This window comes from Dermacentor albipictus, chromosome 1, assembly GCF_038994185.2.
Source record: "Dermacentor albipictus isolate Rhodes 1998 colony chromosome 1, USDA_Dalb.pri_finalv2, whole genome shotgun sequence".
In the NCBI taxonomy this organism is placed as follows: Eukaryota; Metazoa; Arthropoda; class Arachnida; order Ixodida; family Ixodidae; genus Dermacentor; species Dermacentor albipictus.
Genome location: NC_091821.1, coordinates 422,668,152 through 422,685,246, shown reverse-complemented (window position 1 = coordinate 422,685,246; position 17,095 = coordinate 422,668,152). Strand labels below are relative to the sequence as shown.

The following is a 17,095-nucleotide window of genomic DNA, read 5'->3' as shown; positions in this document are numbered from 1 at the left end:
GTGTACTCCTAAGGCCAGCAGGCGATCTGTGGGCGTCCCCTTGGGTAGTCCGAGGGCCGCTTTATATGCTGATCTTATTATGATGTCGACCTGCCTTTCCTCCTCGCGACTAAGGAATTGGTAGGGCAGGCCGTACGTGACTCGGCTTATTACTAGTGCTTGGACGAGCCTCAGCGTGTCGTGTTCTTGCATGCCCACTTTCCTATAAGTTACACGGCGGATCATTTGCGCAATGTTATTTGCGGTGGTTTTCAATGTTTTGATGGTGTGGGATGCGTTTCCGCTGCTTTGGAGCCAGAAACCCAAAATACGCATCGCCTTAACTTCTTGGACCGTGTGTCCTTCCACAACGATGTTGACAGGTCCGTTGGATATGTAGCCCCTCGAGTGAACCCGAATGACCTGCGATTTTTCGGGGGCACATTTGAGGCCACTACTCCTCGAGAATTTGTCTACTTCCTCGGCTGCTTGCTGTAGCACTTGTTCTTTGTGTCCCAGAGAGCCCCTTGCTGCCCATAGCGTTATGTCGTCTGCGTACAGTGTGTAACCCAAATCGGGGATTTGGTCCAGCTGTCGCGCCAGGCGACACATCGCCATATTGAACAGCAAAGGTGAGATTATTGCCCCTTGGGGTGTTCCTCTACTGGGCATATTGAACTTTTGGGAAGTGATTTGACCAATTCCTATCGTGGCGGTGCGGTTGGCGAGAAAAGCCCGCACGTAGTTGTACGTTCGTTCTCCACATCCCGTCAATTCGAGTTCCTCCAATATTGTTTTGTGTGAAACGTTATCAAATGCGCCCTTGAGGTCTAGTGCGAGCACTAGTCTTTCTTCTCCGCGGGCGATGTTAGCGATAACTTCTTCTCTGATCAGTAAGAATGCGTCTTGACAGGATAGCCCCGTACGGAACCCTATCATGGTGTTTGGAAACCATCTTATTTCTTCGAGGTACCGCTGCAGTCTTGTTTGTACTACTCGTTCGTACAGTTTACCCAGGCAGGACGTGAGAGAAATGGGTCTCAGAGCGTCTATTGAGGGGGTCTTTTTAGGTTTGGGGATCATGATAATTTTAGCGTGTTTCCATTCCGGGGGCAATAGAACGCGCCCCCTCCCCCTCCCCCCCACTGAGCCTTGAGCACGACGGAAGACGGCGCGCTTCATCCGCCCGGAGTAGAACGCGCAACGTAAAACGGGAACAAGGTCCGACGTAGGTAGGCAGGGGAAGGCGCGTTATACCCCGGTCGTCGCGGACGGCCGCGCGCACCCCCCAGGGCCACTGTGTATTGAAAGCCATGTGCGACGGGGACACAGTCCACCATGAGCTGTGTTTTCGCAGCTTAGTTCGCGATGATGCGAGAAGCAGCGCGAAGGTCAAATCACTCTCTGCTGTTGCCACGATTCCTAACTCCAGCGTTTCGACAGCGAGTTTCCGCGGTCATCGAGTGAGATGTGTTCATGTTTGCTTGTGCGCGCGTGACACCATGCTGGTAAAATTAGTTAGTATGCCTACGTTTACAAGTATATACGGCCGATAAAACTACTATCCTTACTTCGTGTTGCTATCCGTTAATTTGCTATCACAATCAATGCTTGGCCTTTCGGGCGAAACTGCAAATTTTTTTGCACTTTCTCGTTCACAACGTACTCACACACGTTCGATTCAGTCAAATCTTTAGCCTTCTGCGTACCATGAACTGCGGCTTAATTATTCGTATAACTTTATGCTAAGTATCTTCCTCACTTATCTTACCAGCAATATCTTTTGTTAATGACTTTTCGTAGTGGTTTACTAAAAATGCATCGTTCGTATATAATGCAATCTCTTCGGGATCAGCACGCGCCCTTATTAACCTGCATAAGAAGCGTATCGTACTACACATTTGTGTCTCTTGCGCATGCACCGTATACACGATGAGACGGACGATGGAACATGCTGTAATTTTCCTTACTTTAGCGTAGCAGACATGCGAAGAGAAGAACAGAAGCAAAAACGAAGCGCGAAGCTACAAAGTGAGGTGGGAGGTGGTCATATTTTTGTTTTGTACTACAGTATCTACATGAAGTGAGCTCCTGTTTGTATTATGTAGTAGTGAAAGCTGTCTTTATTCGAACCGCTCAAGAAAAAAAAAAAAACTCGTACAATTTTTGTTTGACTCCGGCGAACGTTATCACCAACTGGAACCCGATCGCGCCTTGAACGCTGACAAAAAAATCATTTACTGGTACGAATATTGCGAGAACCCATTCGGGCTGTCGAAAGAAACTATGCAGGTTTATTTTTGCGTGGGCTACGTCTTGTCGGTACAACGCGCGAGCAATCTGATCAATACAGAAACAAATCCCGGTCTCGGCTGGATACATTACGCGATCAGCGTATACTACAAAGCATCTATAATCGGATACAACTTTAGAAAAAAGAGGAGGCCCCGCCCAGATGACCGAAGCGCGACAGCCGACTGCCTCCGCGACTAAAATAGTCCCGCTCGAAAAATCGTGCTCCTGAAACGCGCAATTCTTGGTGGTATAAATAAAGACTTTTGTATTTTGATGACTGGTTTAGTAGAGCTCTCATGTGCTACAGCACATGCCGGATAGCGACAGAAAAATAACCCCGTGCCTTCTACAACGCTGCCCGTCGTCTGCTCTTTAGCTTCATTGCAAGTGACAAAAGTAGAAAGAGCAGCTCTGTATGGCTTTTGCGCTTGTTCGCATGTACATGGCGTATCTAATACTCGTTTTCCAAGCTTAAAATGGATCAGTTGCTATTGAAAAAGTAGTTATATAAAACAGTGCATTTATCGCTGAAGCACACAGCTGGCGCGACTTGGCCCAGTTCGAAGCGCGGGCGGCCATCTTCTTTCTTCGTCGGCGGGCTCACCGGCCGTCCGGCTCATGACGTCAGCCCAGAGTGCGCGCCCATTGGTGGATGTTCGTGTGCATCCGCGTCGGAGGAGTAAACGCCCCCTTTTTTTCTAAAGTTGTATCCGACTATAGAACGCCCCAAGCAACTTTTTTTTTCTGTTCTAATCAGTATACTATAGTATAATCGTATACTATTGAATAGTATAATCAGTATACTATTCAACCACAAGGGACAAAGTTTATGAAAAATGAAAATAAAATAAAGCTGCTAAATCGCGCAGGAAGAAAAACAACAATAGCCGCGCACGCTCTCGCCGCGGCGAAGCGATATGTCACGTGATCCAACTTTCTACTTAAGAACGACTGCAGCGCCGGCGCTTCCAGTGGTGGTCCTCGCGTCCATTGCAGTTAGCTCCAGGTTTAAGTGCAGCTCGACGAATACAGTGAGACGTCCGGGTAAGCGCAACGTACCAGTTCTGAAGTTGAAAGCGATGTCCGCGGCGAAGACGGCGTCTGAGACGAGGCTGAAGAACATCCACTGGAAGATCTCATCTTCGACGCTGCTGAAGTAGGTGGCCTGCACCGGAATGAGCACCACGTTGGACACCACCAGAAGCACCATCGTCATGTCCCAGCGAGCCCTGCGCAGGAAGGCGGTCAGCCATGATAAGAGCATTGATGACACCTTCCTTTATATTACTCGTTTTATTGTGTAAAACCATTAACCTCTTCTGTGACGAATTATGACTGAGTTTTCTTAAGGCCTACAAACTTACACCGGGTGTTTCGGCGAACACTTTAAAAAAAAATTCTTTTTGAACTGCCTGTTTCAGATAGCACAATTCTAGTCCATAAGATGGTCTCCTTGAAGAGGCGTACATTACTTACATAAATAATTGAAATGCATAATCGCCTAAGTAACAAAAGTTCACTAATTAAGTTTTTGGTAAATTAGCTTATGGCAAATATTGCAATATACAAATTCTAGCCCGGGAGTTCGCAAGGCGGATCTACTTCGAAAGAATTCTCAGGATGATACCTGTTTCGCGATATTAATCCCCAAACTTTGCGGAGGAATGCATTGGCGTTCCAGTTGTGTGCTTCAGTGTATGAAACGACGTTTTGTTAAGAAAGTAAGTGGAACGACTGTGCATTTTCACCACAAGTTTGACGGCGCATGTCTCGTAAATGTTGTCATCCGCACAATTCCTTTCAAGTGAATAGGCCTTGCAGACTCGCCCGCTGGAGTTTGTAGATCGCAACACGTGCCAAAAAGAACAGCGAGAAGCTTAATTAGTGAATTTTTGTTAATTAGTTGCTTATGCATTCTAATTTTATGTGCAAGTAAAGTCCGCCTCTTCGAGTAGATCGGTTAGTGAACTAGAATTGTGCTATCTGCTACAAGCAATTAAAGAATTTTGTTTCTGAAAGTATTCGCTGAAACGACCAGTATATTTCTCTAAATGTAAGACGCAAACATTACGGGGAAATAGTTTGGGCCTGTTGTATGAATATTTAAGGCAGATCAAGTCCCTCGTTGTAATTACAAATTTTCGTTATTAAGGATATTGATCTGTCATAGATAACGCATTACATTAAGAAGAGAACTGCTATACTTGTTACAAATGTGCTGGTTTTTGTAGAATTAGGTGCCTTCTGATGCAAGAAAAAAAACATGCAATTTCAATAGCGGTGCATAGCAACTTGTCGAACTCGTCAAACCTGATAGCTAGTGCACCTGTTAAAATATAATTACCTGCAATACGGTCCTTACAAAAATGACTTATGACATTGTTTTGGTTAGCATAGTGTTATGTTTACACTCAGCGCTGTGTTAAAGATTCTTATACAGTTATTGATGGGAGCATTCAAAATTAATCTGCGTCTCTGTATGGAGTCACCCTGCCTGAGAAGGTTAAGACAACTGCTACGTGTGGTCAAAGGCTTCTGGGTGGGTCACGGTCCCTTTGACGGCTATTAGTTCGAGAACCACAGGGTTATAGCAGCAAAGTTTTAGTTGCTTCGTGTCCAATAATGTGAACTAAACCATTGCACCATTTAGCGTGTGTGTGCGGTGCTGAATTCGTAGGCGCATAACGCAGACCTTAGAGTGCGCGCGGTGTTTGCGTCTTGGTTAGTGAATTGACGCTTTGTTCCATTTGTGCATTCGCCTGCTAGCCGCTCTACCGGCGATTTTGGAAAACCAGAACGAGAAACCATGGACGCGCAAAAGCATCACTTGAGCAGTGCTAACTGACAACCATGCTTTCCTCAAGAAGAGATACGCAAACCTTATATAAACAGAAAGCCGGCACATAAGAGCAATTCATTAAGTTTGTGGCGCACATGCCCAACGTAGCCTGGCGTTAACTTTAAGCCCCTGTACTCACACCATCGCAGGATGCATAGTTGGCTCTGTCCTGCGTTTTCGTACGTTTTATTCTTATTTAGAACCCCGTTAGTGCATTTTTAGGGGAACACGAAGGAAAGAAAACGTATGATACAGAAAACGTAACATCCCGTAACAGGAAGCGAACGAACTACTGAAAGTTCCCTCAGAGCTCGTTATCACGGTGCTTATCGCGCCAGCGTTCTGACAGTGAGCGCTCGGGGTCATCGTGAGAGATTTGCTCATGTTTGTCTGCGCGCGCATGTCATCATGCCTGTTCAGTTAGTGAGGTAATGTTACTGTAATTTACACGGCTTATAAACCAACGTGCCTTAATTACTTCGTGTGTTTGTCTAACAACTTGCTATCGCTATCAATGCTTCGCCTTTCGGGTCAAGCTGCTACATTGTCGAACGTAACAACCGGAAAGAAGAACGAAACAGACGAGAAGATAACGCACATGACCAACATGAAAACTAAATAGTACCGGTGCTTCAGAGCGCAAGAGATGGGTAACCAAAACAAACAGGAAAGTGTCAACGAGGTTCTACATATACATTTTTTTTTTATTCTTTTTCAGCAAGGCGTAATCGGTAGTCAGACTTGCTTATCTGCCCCCACTTATTCCGTTTTCCCTTTTATTTGTGCGTACTTCTTCATTTTTTTTCCAGTATCTAACTTTGCATTTTTCCAGAAAGATAATGCCTTGCGAGACGTCCGAATTTCTCTCTCAAGATGAACTCTTCGCATGCACAAGCTCACGCCGCATGTTAATGCAGAGTATCCGAGGTTCCTGGTCACAAGACAGTTCGCTGAAAAACGTAGCCTGCGGGTCTTAGAAGCGATGCTCTCCATTCCGTGTGTTACTTGAGCGAAGGTTCGGTCGTGTCACTCGATTCCAGACAACTTAGACAAGTTATAAGTGATGGTCGGCGCGCCTTAATACATGACGTCATTCGTGAAAGTCCATACAGTTAAATGGCTGATGAGGGCACAGCTTTCATGTTACCATTTTTTTTTTTTTACATAATGCAGTGGGATGTGGCAGGAGCGGCATTAGAAGTATAGAAAATACAAAATGCAGCGGAAACAGGCACAATAATATCATTCCATCAGACATCGTTCCTACTGATAGTTTAATTGCTCAACCGGTCTAAAAAATTATTTAGTTGCGGTCCACGGACGACAATCGGCAAACTTTTCCGTTGTTCACAGGACTTTGAAAAGAGAGAAAACTTAAGATGCTAGTAGGCACATAAGATGCTAGCTTTAGCTCCGTAACTTTTTCTTTTTTCCACTGCCCGGTTTTCGATAGTCCCTCAGCCTTTTTCGCGTGACGACACGGCTCAAAGCGTGCTGGCCCTTCCGACCTCTCGAACGAATGGTTCAACGCAGGCTGCTGTCCCGTACACTGTCCCAACCAGGGGCACCAGCCCAATCTGACGGCCACAGGGCACACCTGAATTTTCCGTAGGGGTGTATCATCCAGGGACGCTGCTCGTTCTCCTTACTGATGGCTGGCTGCCGAAGCAACGCCGAAGACAGAAGCGGATGCTCGGGAAGCAGGAACAGCTCCAGTTGCCGCTTCAGCTGCTGGCGTTTCTCGATCGCATTTTCGTCCTCCTGCGAAGTCGAAGAGCGCCGAAGCCCGATTAGCGCGTCTAAGCCTCTGATCGACGAAGAGTCTCTGCAAACAGCCTGGCGCCTACATCACGACTATAGTGTACTAGATGAGGGGCTATAATCACGACTATATATACTGTTACACACGAGGTGTTTAACGCAGAACCAGATGAATCTGGTTGATAGGCGCGGTTGTTGAAGAGCGGTCTCGCGGCAGCTTGGCTAACGTCGTTCTCTTCTTTCTTCTGGTTGTCTGCGCGGCAGGCGTGGTTCATGACAGCTTGTGATATTTCTCCGCTGGCAGACGAAGCCCGCCGGGCGAGTCAGCCATCTCGTGGGTTGTAACGCCTCAGACGCGCGACGTGCGTCACTTCAGCCTTGGCCGAGCGTCGTCCGCTGCTCGTGAGACGCGCAATGCGGTAGTTTACTTCGCCGAGGCGCTCCAGAATAACGTAAGGGCCGACGTAGTGGGCGAGAAACTTCTGGCACAAGCCACGCTTCCGCAAAGGCGTCCAGAGCCACACAAGGTCACCAGGATCGAAGTAAACGTGGCGGTGACGCCCGTAATAACGGATCTTGGACCGGTCCTGCAATGCTAGGGTGCGTAGCCTAGCGAGGCGTCGCGCTTCTTCTGCTCGACATAAGATCTCATCAATTGATTCGTTGTCATGAGCGAAGTAGGGAAATATGGTGTCGAGGGTGTAGCGCGGCGGACGAGCATACAGAAGGAAAAATGGTGAGTAACCAGTGGTCTCGTGTCTCGCGGTATTGAAGGCATAGGTAATGAAAGGCAAGATGCTGTCCCAATTCTTGTGTGCTGAATTGACGTACATGGACAGCATGTTGGCAAGCGTTGTTTGTGCGCTCGACCAGACCATTAGTTTGTGGATGGTAGGGCGTTGAATGGCGGAAGCTACATGAACACAGACGAAGGGTTTCTTCAACCACGTCCGCGGTAAATTGTCGCCCACGATGGCTGATTACTATGCGAGGAGGTCCATGTCGGAGTATAACGTTAGCCAGCAAGAAGATAGAAACTTCTGTAGCTGTGGCCGATGGCAATGCGGCGGTCTCACAATAGCGGGTAAGGCATGATCTACGCAAACGATAACCCAACGATTACCCTTGGAGGATCGCGGGAAAGGGCCCAGAAGATCTATACCAACTTGCTCAAAGGGGACGCTAGAAGGGGCAACTGGTTGAAGCAGGCCATGTGGCGCTTGTGGCGGACGCTTGTAGCGCTGGCATTGAGGGCAGCTGGCGACGTACCGTTCGATATCTTTCCGCATCTTAGGCCAGTAAAAACGTTCTTGAGCCCGGTAGAGTGTACCTGTGGAACCAAGATGACCGGAAGTTGGGTCATCGTGCATGGCGTGTAATACTTGGTGGCGAAGGTTCTTGGGGACAACTAAAAGGTAGCGTGCACCGGTGGTCGAGTAGCTCTTCTTATACAGCGCGCCACCATCACGTAGGCGAAAGCGACTGCCTGCAGGTGACTCCTGTGCTGCCGCGAAGAGCGGTTGTAAGCTCTCGTCCTTGTGCTGCTCGGATATGACGGTACCCATATCCGGATATTCCGGGGACACAAAAGCGATGTATTCATCAAAATTGTCCGCATCACATTCAGTTGTTTGAATTGGCATCCGAGAGAGACAATCAGCGTCAGCATGTCGCCGGCCACTTTTGTAGCAAATAACGAAATCGTATTCCTGTAGACGGAGGGCCGAGCGCGCTAGTCCTGAGGGATCCCGCAGATTCACAAGCCAGCATAGCGAATGATGATCTGTTATCACAGTGAAGGGGTGCCCATAGAGATACGAACGAAACCGTTGCACGGCGAAGATGAGCGCCAGACACTCTTGTTCGGTGACTGTGTAGTTGCGCTCGGAGCGGCTCAAGGACCGGCTAGCGTAAGAGATCACGTGCTCACTGTCGTCAACACGCTGAACTAGCACAGCACCGATGCCTACGCCACTGGCATCGGTGTTAATCTCAGTTGGTGATGAAGGATCAAAGTGCGGAAGAATTGGTTGGGATGTCAACAGGAACTTGAGCTGGCGAAACGATGAGTCGCAATCTGCAGTCCACTCAAAGGGAACGCCTTTTTGGAGAAGGCGTGTAAGGAGGTGAGCCATGTCAGCAAACCGGGGAATGAATCGGCGAAAATAGGAGCACAAGCCCAAGAAACTTCTTAACTGCTTGACAGAGTTGGGTTCTCTAAATGCTTCTACGGCCGCAGTCTTTTGTGGATCTGGTCGGATGCCTTCTTTAGCGACCAGATGGCCTAGCACAAGAGTTTGTCGTTCCCCAAAACGGCATTTTTTGTTTAATTGAGCGCAAGACCCGCTTTCTCCAAGCAGTTCAAGACCAAATCCAAACGTTTGTTGTGCTCACTAAACGTTCGCCGGAAGATCACAACGTCGTCTAAGTAGCACATGCAAACTTCCCATTTTAAGCTGCGTAATATCGTGTCCATGAACCTTTCGAACGTTGCGGGTGCGTTACCCAACTCGAAAGGCATCACGTTAAACTCGAATAGTCCGTCGGGTGTTACAAATGCTGTCTTTTCTCTGTCGTCCTTGTGTATAGGAATTTGCCAGTAACCTGACCGTAAACCGATTGAGGAAAAGTAAGATGCCGCAAAGAGACAGTCGATGGCGTCGTCAATTCGTGGGAGCGGATATACATCTTTCTTAGTAACGGCGTTTAGGCGACGGTAATCAACACAGAACCGCCACGTACCATCTTTCTTCTTCACTAAAATCACGCGGGCTGCCCAAGGACTAGATGATTCTCGAATGACGCCTTTGCATAGCATTTCTTGGACCTGATCGCTGATTATCTTGCGTTCTGACGGGGATACACGATAGGGTTTTTGTCGGATTGGCTGGGCGGCTCCTGTGTTGATGCGGTGACGAGTTCTGGATGCAGGAATTGATGGCGGGCCATCGTGCTGCGCAAAGTCGAATACCGAGGTATGTTTCGAAAGCAGGGCCATCAAAACTCGACGCTCGTGATCGCTGAGGGACTTGTCAATCATGGAAAGTATCTTCGAGCTCCCGGGGCTCAAGACACTGGTTGCTCCTCCATCGGGGAGTTCTGTAAGTACTGCCACCGATACGGGCGAGTCTTCCTGAAACGTGGCAATCTTTAGGCCTTGAGGTAGCACTGCCGCTTCAGTGGAACAGTTTAGCGCCCACAGCCCCGCGCATCCATTGGTCACTGAGACCACGCAGTGCGGAACTCACACGTTTTTCTTGAGGCAGTTCCGATGTACAGGTTCCACTGCAGCGTCGAACGAGATAGGAGTCGGAGATGAACAGGCGACGGCAACACGCATCGCGGATAAGGCGGGCACAACTGTATCCTCAGACACGCACAACACACTCTCCGGGCAAGCTTCACCTTCAAAGAGCACAGGTGAAACACTGGTGTCGACACTGAGTTCTCCCGTCCGGCAGTCAACATTCGCACCACACAATTGCAGAAAGTCAATCCCCAGAATCACGTCATGCGAGGAGCGAGGAAGAACAGTAAACTCTGCATTAAAAACTTTCTCACCCAATGACACATCCACGTTACACACACCAACCGGGTATAATGACTCACCACTGACTCCACGGAAACTTGTGCACTGGTCCCAACGAGACATAACCTTGCGTCCCAGAAGGCCTTTAAACCCCACACTCATGACCGAGACAGTTGCTCCCGTGTCGACTAAAGCCATTGTAGAGACCCCATCAATCAGTACATGAACCTTATTCTTTAGCATGAAAATAGTTGGAGGCAGTTGAGTCGGCAGCACACATTTTCCAGCGACCGCACCTCCATCGGCCGCGCTGGCTAGTTTCCCGGCGGGGGCGACACGAAACGGCGCCGAGGCGATGGTGACGTGAATCGCGGCCGAGGGGATGGTGATCGGGAGGCTCGGAAGGCTGGTGTTGGCGTCTGAGTACGGTCGGAGGCAGGGGAGCGGTAGCGGTTCCGGGTTCTTTCTTCTCCAAGGTAGGTCTCCTGGGCGCTGCATCGGTCCTCTCGAAAGTGGCTTCTTGAAGTGGAATCTCTTGGCCACTGAGAGCGCAGTGTATGACCGCTAGACCGCATAGTCGGCGCTGACGATCCGTAGTTCGATGCTCGGCGTCGGCTACAGTACCTAGCTATATGGCCAGGCATGCCGCAGCAGTAACACACTGTCGAAGGGCGAACTTCAGAATGCGGATTGAAGTATTCTGCCGAATACATCGGTTGAGGGTAACGAGGCTCTTCCCCTTGAAAGTCGTAGGTAGCGGCGAGTCTTCGTGGACGATAGTTGCGTGGGCGTGGATCAAAACGTTGATGGGGCGAATCATTGCGTGGTGGTTCGGTCGTAATGTAATGCGGTTTGTCTCTGGAGCCGTTAAGATCCGCGCCGTTCACCGAGTGGTTCCAAGTAGCCGAAGGGGGTTCCCAAATAGTGTCTCGGAAAACTGAGGAGCTGCAACGTGGCGCCGCATAACGTGCCTGTTCGTCATGTCGCTGTAGCTCCTCGCGGACTATCTGGCGGATGGCGGACGAAAGGTCTGGGAGCGGAGGACTCGTGTCAACACTTGCTACAGTTGTCACATTGGCCAGCCGTCCAAACTTTGGCGTGATTCGGCGAGTCTTCAGCGCCTCGAACGTACGGCAGTGCCGTATCAGTTCTGATACAGTGTGCACGTTCTCTTTACCAATAAGGAAGTTGCACACGTCTTCCGCTATTCCTTTTACCACGTGCCCCACTTTATCTTCCTCTGTCATGTGAGGGTTGACGGTTCGGCACAGCTTCAAAATTTCTTCGATATAGGTAGTGCAAGTCTCGCCGGGTAACTGAGCTCTCTGGGTTCATGACAGCTTGTGACAATATATACTATATATATAGTATATATACTATATATACGGTATAGACTCAACTTAAGCAACTAGCTACTTAGACAACTAATAAATACATTGGAGACACCAATGCACGGCTGACGAGTTCAACGGAACCAGAGCGACGACGCGTACTCCCCCCTGTCAATTATCTCGACGCGGTCTTTTCTGAGCTATTACACTAAAATGCGCCAAACTATACAGGCCCGCGCTTATTATTCCTGTTCGTGGAGTAACTGCGACCACCACTATAGTTCATCAGGATACATAGAACGAATAACCTCGCTGTCATTATGGCGATTCGCATATGGAATCACCTGAACATTTTTGTCCCTATATACGATTGACTCTGTGGATGCAAACACGCGCTGGCTTCTTCGTGCAGTCAAACATTGTTTTGCATGGCGGAATCGCATGCTTATCCTCAGACTTGAACACTGGCTAGAAGTACTGGCAGACTCGTTCATAATCCCCGTCCGCTAACCAAGTGCCTTAGAAGTACTTCAATGATCTATACGAGCAAGCCGGTAGAAACAAGCGTCTGTCAGCTTTATTCAACCGCAACGTATTGATAAGCAAGCTTATGCACTAGCACGTAGAGATGCTGAGTGAAAACACTGTATACAAAAACAGCAGTTGTCAGTTTTCGTAAGCCTTAATTATAGAGCCTCGCGCTGAAAATATTCACGTGTTTCTCACAAAACCTTCATACTTAAAGGCTTTGTGGGAAGCTATTATGAAGGTGCGCATAACCGTTTACGAGGACGTTGGTAAGTGGCGGCCAGGTTTACAACGATTTTGATTCGCAAGTCTCTTTACCATTGCCCGGCCGCTTTCACTAATCACATGTCCAGCATCAGGACTGCTACAATCTGCTCGTTAAAGGACCTGTTCTTCATCACTGGCAAGCGCTTGCCGAATGATCATGAACTTACTATTCTCTAACGAGGCCTTTGGCGCTGTAGAGGCAAGACATTTCTGCCGGCTTTTTTTCTTTTCCTTCGTTTATTTTATTTTTTATTTTTGTCGGTGATGCTGTCTTATCACCAGCAAAAAAAGGAAGACAATTGTGAAAGCGATACCCGGTATCCGAGTGGGGCGCGACCGCGCTTCGTCACGAAATCCAACAGTGAGCTTTGGCCTTTAGCGACGACTCTGGCGGCAAACCAACAGCCGCGGGATATAGTATACACACTGCAGCCGGCTACCGGTCACACATCTATAGGTATACCTCAACTCCAGTGCCTTGGGGAGAGCCGAACGTGGCGTTGGAGGTGGCCGTCGTAGTCGCCGTTCCTCCACGGGTAGCCCCTTGCTTGGCGATGGGTGCGTCGAGGCCGTGCTTGAGGAACTCCTTGACGGGCGGCCGCGCCAGCTCCACTGTCTGGCTCAGCAACGGAGCCATGTCGCACAGAGTCGGCTCGGTCACCGTCGAAAGCCGCCGCCGCTTGACCGAGGTGCGACTTATCTTGGAGGTCTTCGCGGTGGCTGGGGCCTCCTCGTCCATGACTGGGTCGTGCGGCCAGCCGAAGAAAATGACGCCGTTGCTGGCGTTGTGGTTAGCCGAGAAGCATAACGCCTGCAGAGGGACAGGTCTGCTTTCTTCTTCGTCTGCTTCTCACCTTCACGTGGTATGAGCTTCTTGCCGGCGGGCACCCCATGGGCACCCCCGGTGAGCGATGTTTGTGGCGATAGAAATTCGTAGGGGTGGTGATTATGACGGCAACGATGTCTACTGCATGATGATGGATGATTGTGTTGTTTCTGATGGCATTCCCTTTGGAACGAGGCGGCGACAAATAATCACCAAGCCGGCTTTGTCTTATCAAGTCGTACTACATTTATTGCAGTCTAGTATATTGCGGCATAAAACCTGTAGATATAATGTCGCGTCATATGGTTTTCTAAAGCACACGTGCGGTCCTGTTAATGGAATCTAGCACATTAGTCCTTGTTGTATATTATTGTTTTTAATTTGCGCTACACAAAAAATATAGCTTTTCCGGCAACGCTATTCGAAACTCTGACGGTGCAGTCTGAACTAGAGCACGTGCAGAATATACGGCGCTATTTTCTTCTGCATTGACGACTAGGTGAGCAGCTCCTCTAAATATACTACGCCGATCGCTACGTAACGTAACGGAAGGACGCGTGCGCGCGAGCGTGCGTGCGTGTGTGTACACTGCAGATAAGATTACCTGCAGATAAGATTTTCAAAGATAGACGAGTTACTCGTCGATCACAGAGAAAAGAAAACCACAGGACGAGCGCTCGGGTTCGGGTTCAAGCTATGTAATCATTCTAACAAAGCCCAACGCCATGCGGCCGCACCTGCATTCGCTGCATGGCAGAGGCTGAGAACCTCGGCACTCATCTCATATACGACACGCTATACCCGCATTTCAAAGCGTTGATTGTGTAAAATGCGGTGCCTGCGACGTTGATGCACGTACATGCATTACGCGACGCGCTCTTCTTTCGTTCCACCTTTCGTTGTATTCTGGGAGATCGGTGGGTTCGCGAAACAAATGCATAATAAAGCGAAAAAAAGGGTGAAGCACCCGGAGTTAAGGCGATGCTCATTGAATGCCACGTCGTGGAGGGCTGACTAACAAGGCGCGTCTCCTCCGCACCGTCGCGGCATTACTGTTGGTTGTCCTGCACAAGGCATACAGTATGTATGGTATGGTATGGTATATTACAAGTTTGTTCAGTTTTTTTCGGAACGCGTCAGCACGTAGCCCGATAGACAGCCCTAGCTGTGCTTCAAGATCGGGGCTACTTAGGGCAGCGTCCCATTTTGACGACGTGGCGCGTCGCCGTCGCGTAACGCGGAGCTCCGCCAGAGCATGTGTTCCAAATGAGCTAGATCTGAGCATAGCATGCAAATATTGGTCGATTGTATGTCTGGATAGATTCTGTCTAACAGTGTGCCGTTAGGGTATGCCTCAACCTGGAGTAACTTGGGTGTTAACGCCTGTGGTCTGCCTAGTTTCCTATGTGGCAAAGGATATCGTCTCCGTCCCATGCAAAAATGTTTGGCTAATTCGTTATATGAGGAGGGAGGGTCCCAATTGTCATAACCTCAGTGCCACGCCACCCGGTAGCTACGCGGTCGACGACTCCTCGCGCTGCTCTGTGGGCCGATTCATTGAAGTTTGGCGGGGCGCCCTCGATATGCCCAATGTGTGTGGAGAACCGAGTAATCATATGCGGCTTGATGTCCTTGTCCCGTAGAATCCACGAAATCTGCTCCGAAACGGTGCCCTTGGCGAACGCTTGGACAGCCGTCCTCGAGTTGATGTGGATCTTGGTCCTTCCGCCATCCAGCGGGGTTAGGGCTATCATTATCTGCTCTGCCACCTCGGTCGACTTCTTTCAAACCGTCGTAGAGTTCGAGATTTTCCCATCATGATCGATGCCCACCGGTACGAACGCCGTACCGTCAGGGCACTGGGCAGCATCAACAAAACAGCAATCCCAAGCCCGTTCCCGAGCCTCGACCAGTAGAGCCTTGGTCATATCTCGTCTCCGACCCGCGACGTGTTCGGGATGAACGTTGCGTGGAATTGGAGCGACAATCATGCTTTTCCGCTGTTCCCGAGAAGAGACCGCACAAGCAAGACTTGATTTCCGCCGGAGGAACCCCCAGCTCCCGACGGATGCTCTTACCCGGTTGGGTGGACAGCCTGGCTTACTAGGCCCTCTCCTGCGCTTCCGCAATCTCTTTCAGCGTGTTGTGCATGTCGAGACGCATCAGTCTCTCCGAGCTTGTGTACATAGGGAGCCCGAGGGCCCTCTTATAGTCTTCCTGATCAGCGTGTTGAGCTCGTCCCTTGTGGGGATGCGCGACCCTCGCGCCTCCCCTGATGTTTTTCCCGCATGGCGCGTCTCCTGTTCTCCCGCTTCGCTGCGTGGCCTGCGTGACGCCCGCGCGGTTGATGTGGTTGAGGCGCAGTCCGAGAGATGGCGCGAGTGTTGCGCGGCTGGCGCCGCGAGGTTGCTTGGGCGCCGAGGGGAGGGCGCTTGCTCTCTTGGGTTCGAGACAGGAAGCGTGCCGCACGTGCAGCAACCCTCTTCCCCGGCGGGTCGGCTCGCGGCGGGGGACGTCTCCCGCGAGCGCGCGGCGACCGATGCATCTGCGAGACCGCCTCGCGTGGCCGCCTTCGAACGCGCCACGATTCGCGTGACTATACACGCGAACGACCAGGCGTTGGGATCCAGCATGGAGCGAACATATTCGCTCACGAGGACGCGGTGAGTCGGACTTCTAGATTTGTCGCGCGCCCATCGGCATGTTTTGTGGATAGCAACTCGGCTAGCAGGCATTGATGTATGAAAGGTGCAATAAATGCCCTTGTGATTGTTTGCACTACTGTGTTGTCGTTCCTTTGTCCCAAGAGTACGGTGGGAGATATCCCATATCAGACCCCACATCTGGCTGCCCAACGTGGGACTCTTGGGGCATCGGACGATAATTTTAAGTGTTGCTGCGTTCGAGACCTTTGTTTGAACCGAAGCGTAGGCCTAGCATGAATTTTGATCGCTAGGTTCGGCGACGTGCTTTCTTGAGCGAGGTGACGGTGGCTGTAGTGTGTTTGAACATGTCAACATGCTAAGCCTTTTCGCAAGTGTTTTTTTTAATGGCATTCGGTGGTACGAGAGCCACGTGGTCTGCATCCTGGGAGAGCGAGGCTCAGCGCCCGCGGAGCATTGCCAAGCCTGAAGCGAGTGAGTACGGAAGCCTCGTGGGTGGTCCGAATTTCTTATGTAAATAGCTTCTTCTATCTCTTTGACTCGGATGAAGTCGCGGCTCTGGGAGCCGGGTGGCCGCGGGCCACGGGTGCCTCTACGGGCTGACTGGTATTGCGGCCTGGCACCGGGCGCTCCGACACCGTCTGGGACGGTGGGCGCCGTCAACTCGGATGCTGTGTGCACCGAGCGGAGTAGGACAACCTCACAGAGCTGACGTCTCCTCGCGGCTGCCTGTTTTGCGCCCATTTTGGGTGTTGTTTTTGGATGCCGGTTGTTGTCAGGGTAGCGACGCTTTAGGCCTAAGGCTTTACGAAGCTGCCTGTCGCACGTGGAGGGACACAACCTGGTGGACCGTGGCGTTGAGGTGTTGCACTTTGCTTACCTCATTCTAGTTGGCCTCGCACGAATTGAAATTACTCGTTCGACTCAAGAAAGCCAGCTTCGTTCACGTGAACTTAGCATCTGAGTTGCTGCCCGATCTTTTGCTAGCCGAGTTGAACATCGTACCACGTGGGCGATACGCATGCAGAATTCCTCTCCCTTGCACTACTTTAGTGTTTGCCGAGTGTGTTGAGTTTA

At 50.1% G+C, this 17,095-nt stretch overlaps 1 protein-coding gene across 1 annotated transcript in view; it reads right to left on the bottom strand.

Annotated features, from left to right (window-relative positions):
• Positions 1 to 13,428, bottom strand: part of LOC135896936 (potassium/sodium hyperpolarization-activated cyclic nucleotide-gated channel 1-like) — a 50,031-nt gene extending 36,603 nt beyond the window's left edge. Inside the window, exons 1-3 of the mRNA XM_065425485.2 lie at positions 12,993 to 13,428; positions 6,711 to 6,874; positions 3,334 to 3,503 (exon numbers count right to left, since the gene is read on the bottom strand). Coding sequence (XP_065281557.1) covers positions 3,334 to 3,503; positions 6,711 to 6,874; positions 12,993 to 13,268 — 610 coding nt within the window. The 5' untranslated portion in view covers positions 13,269 to 13,428. The remainder of the gene's footprint in view (positions 1 to 3,333; positions 3,504 to 6,710; positions 6,875 to 12,992) is intronic.
• Between the last annotated feature and the right edge of the window lie 3,667 nt (positions 13,429 to 17,095).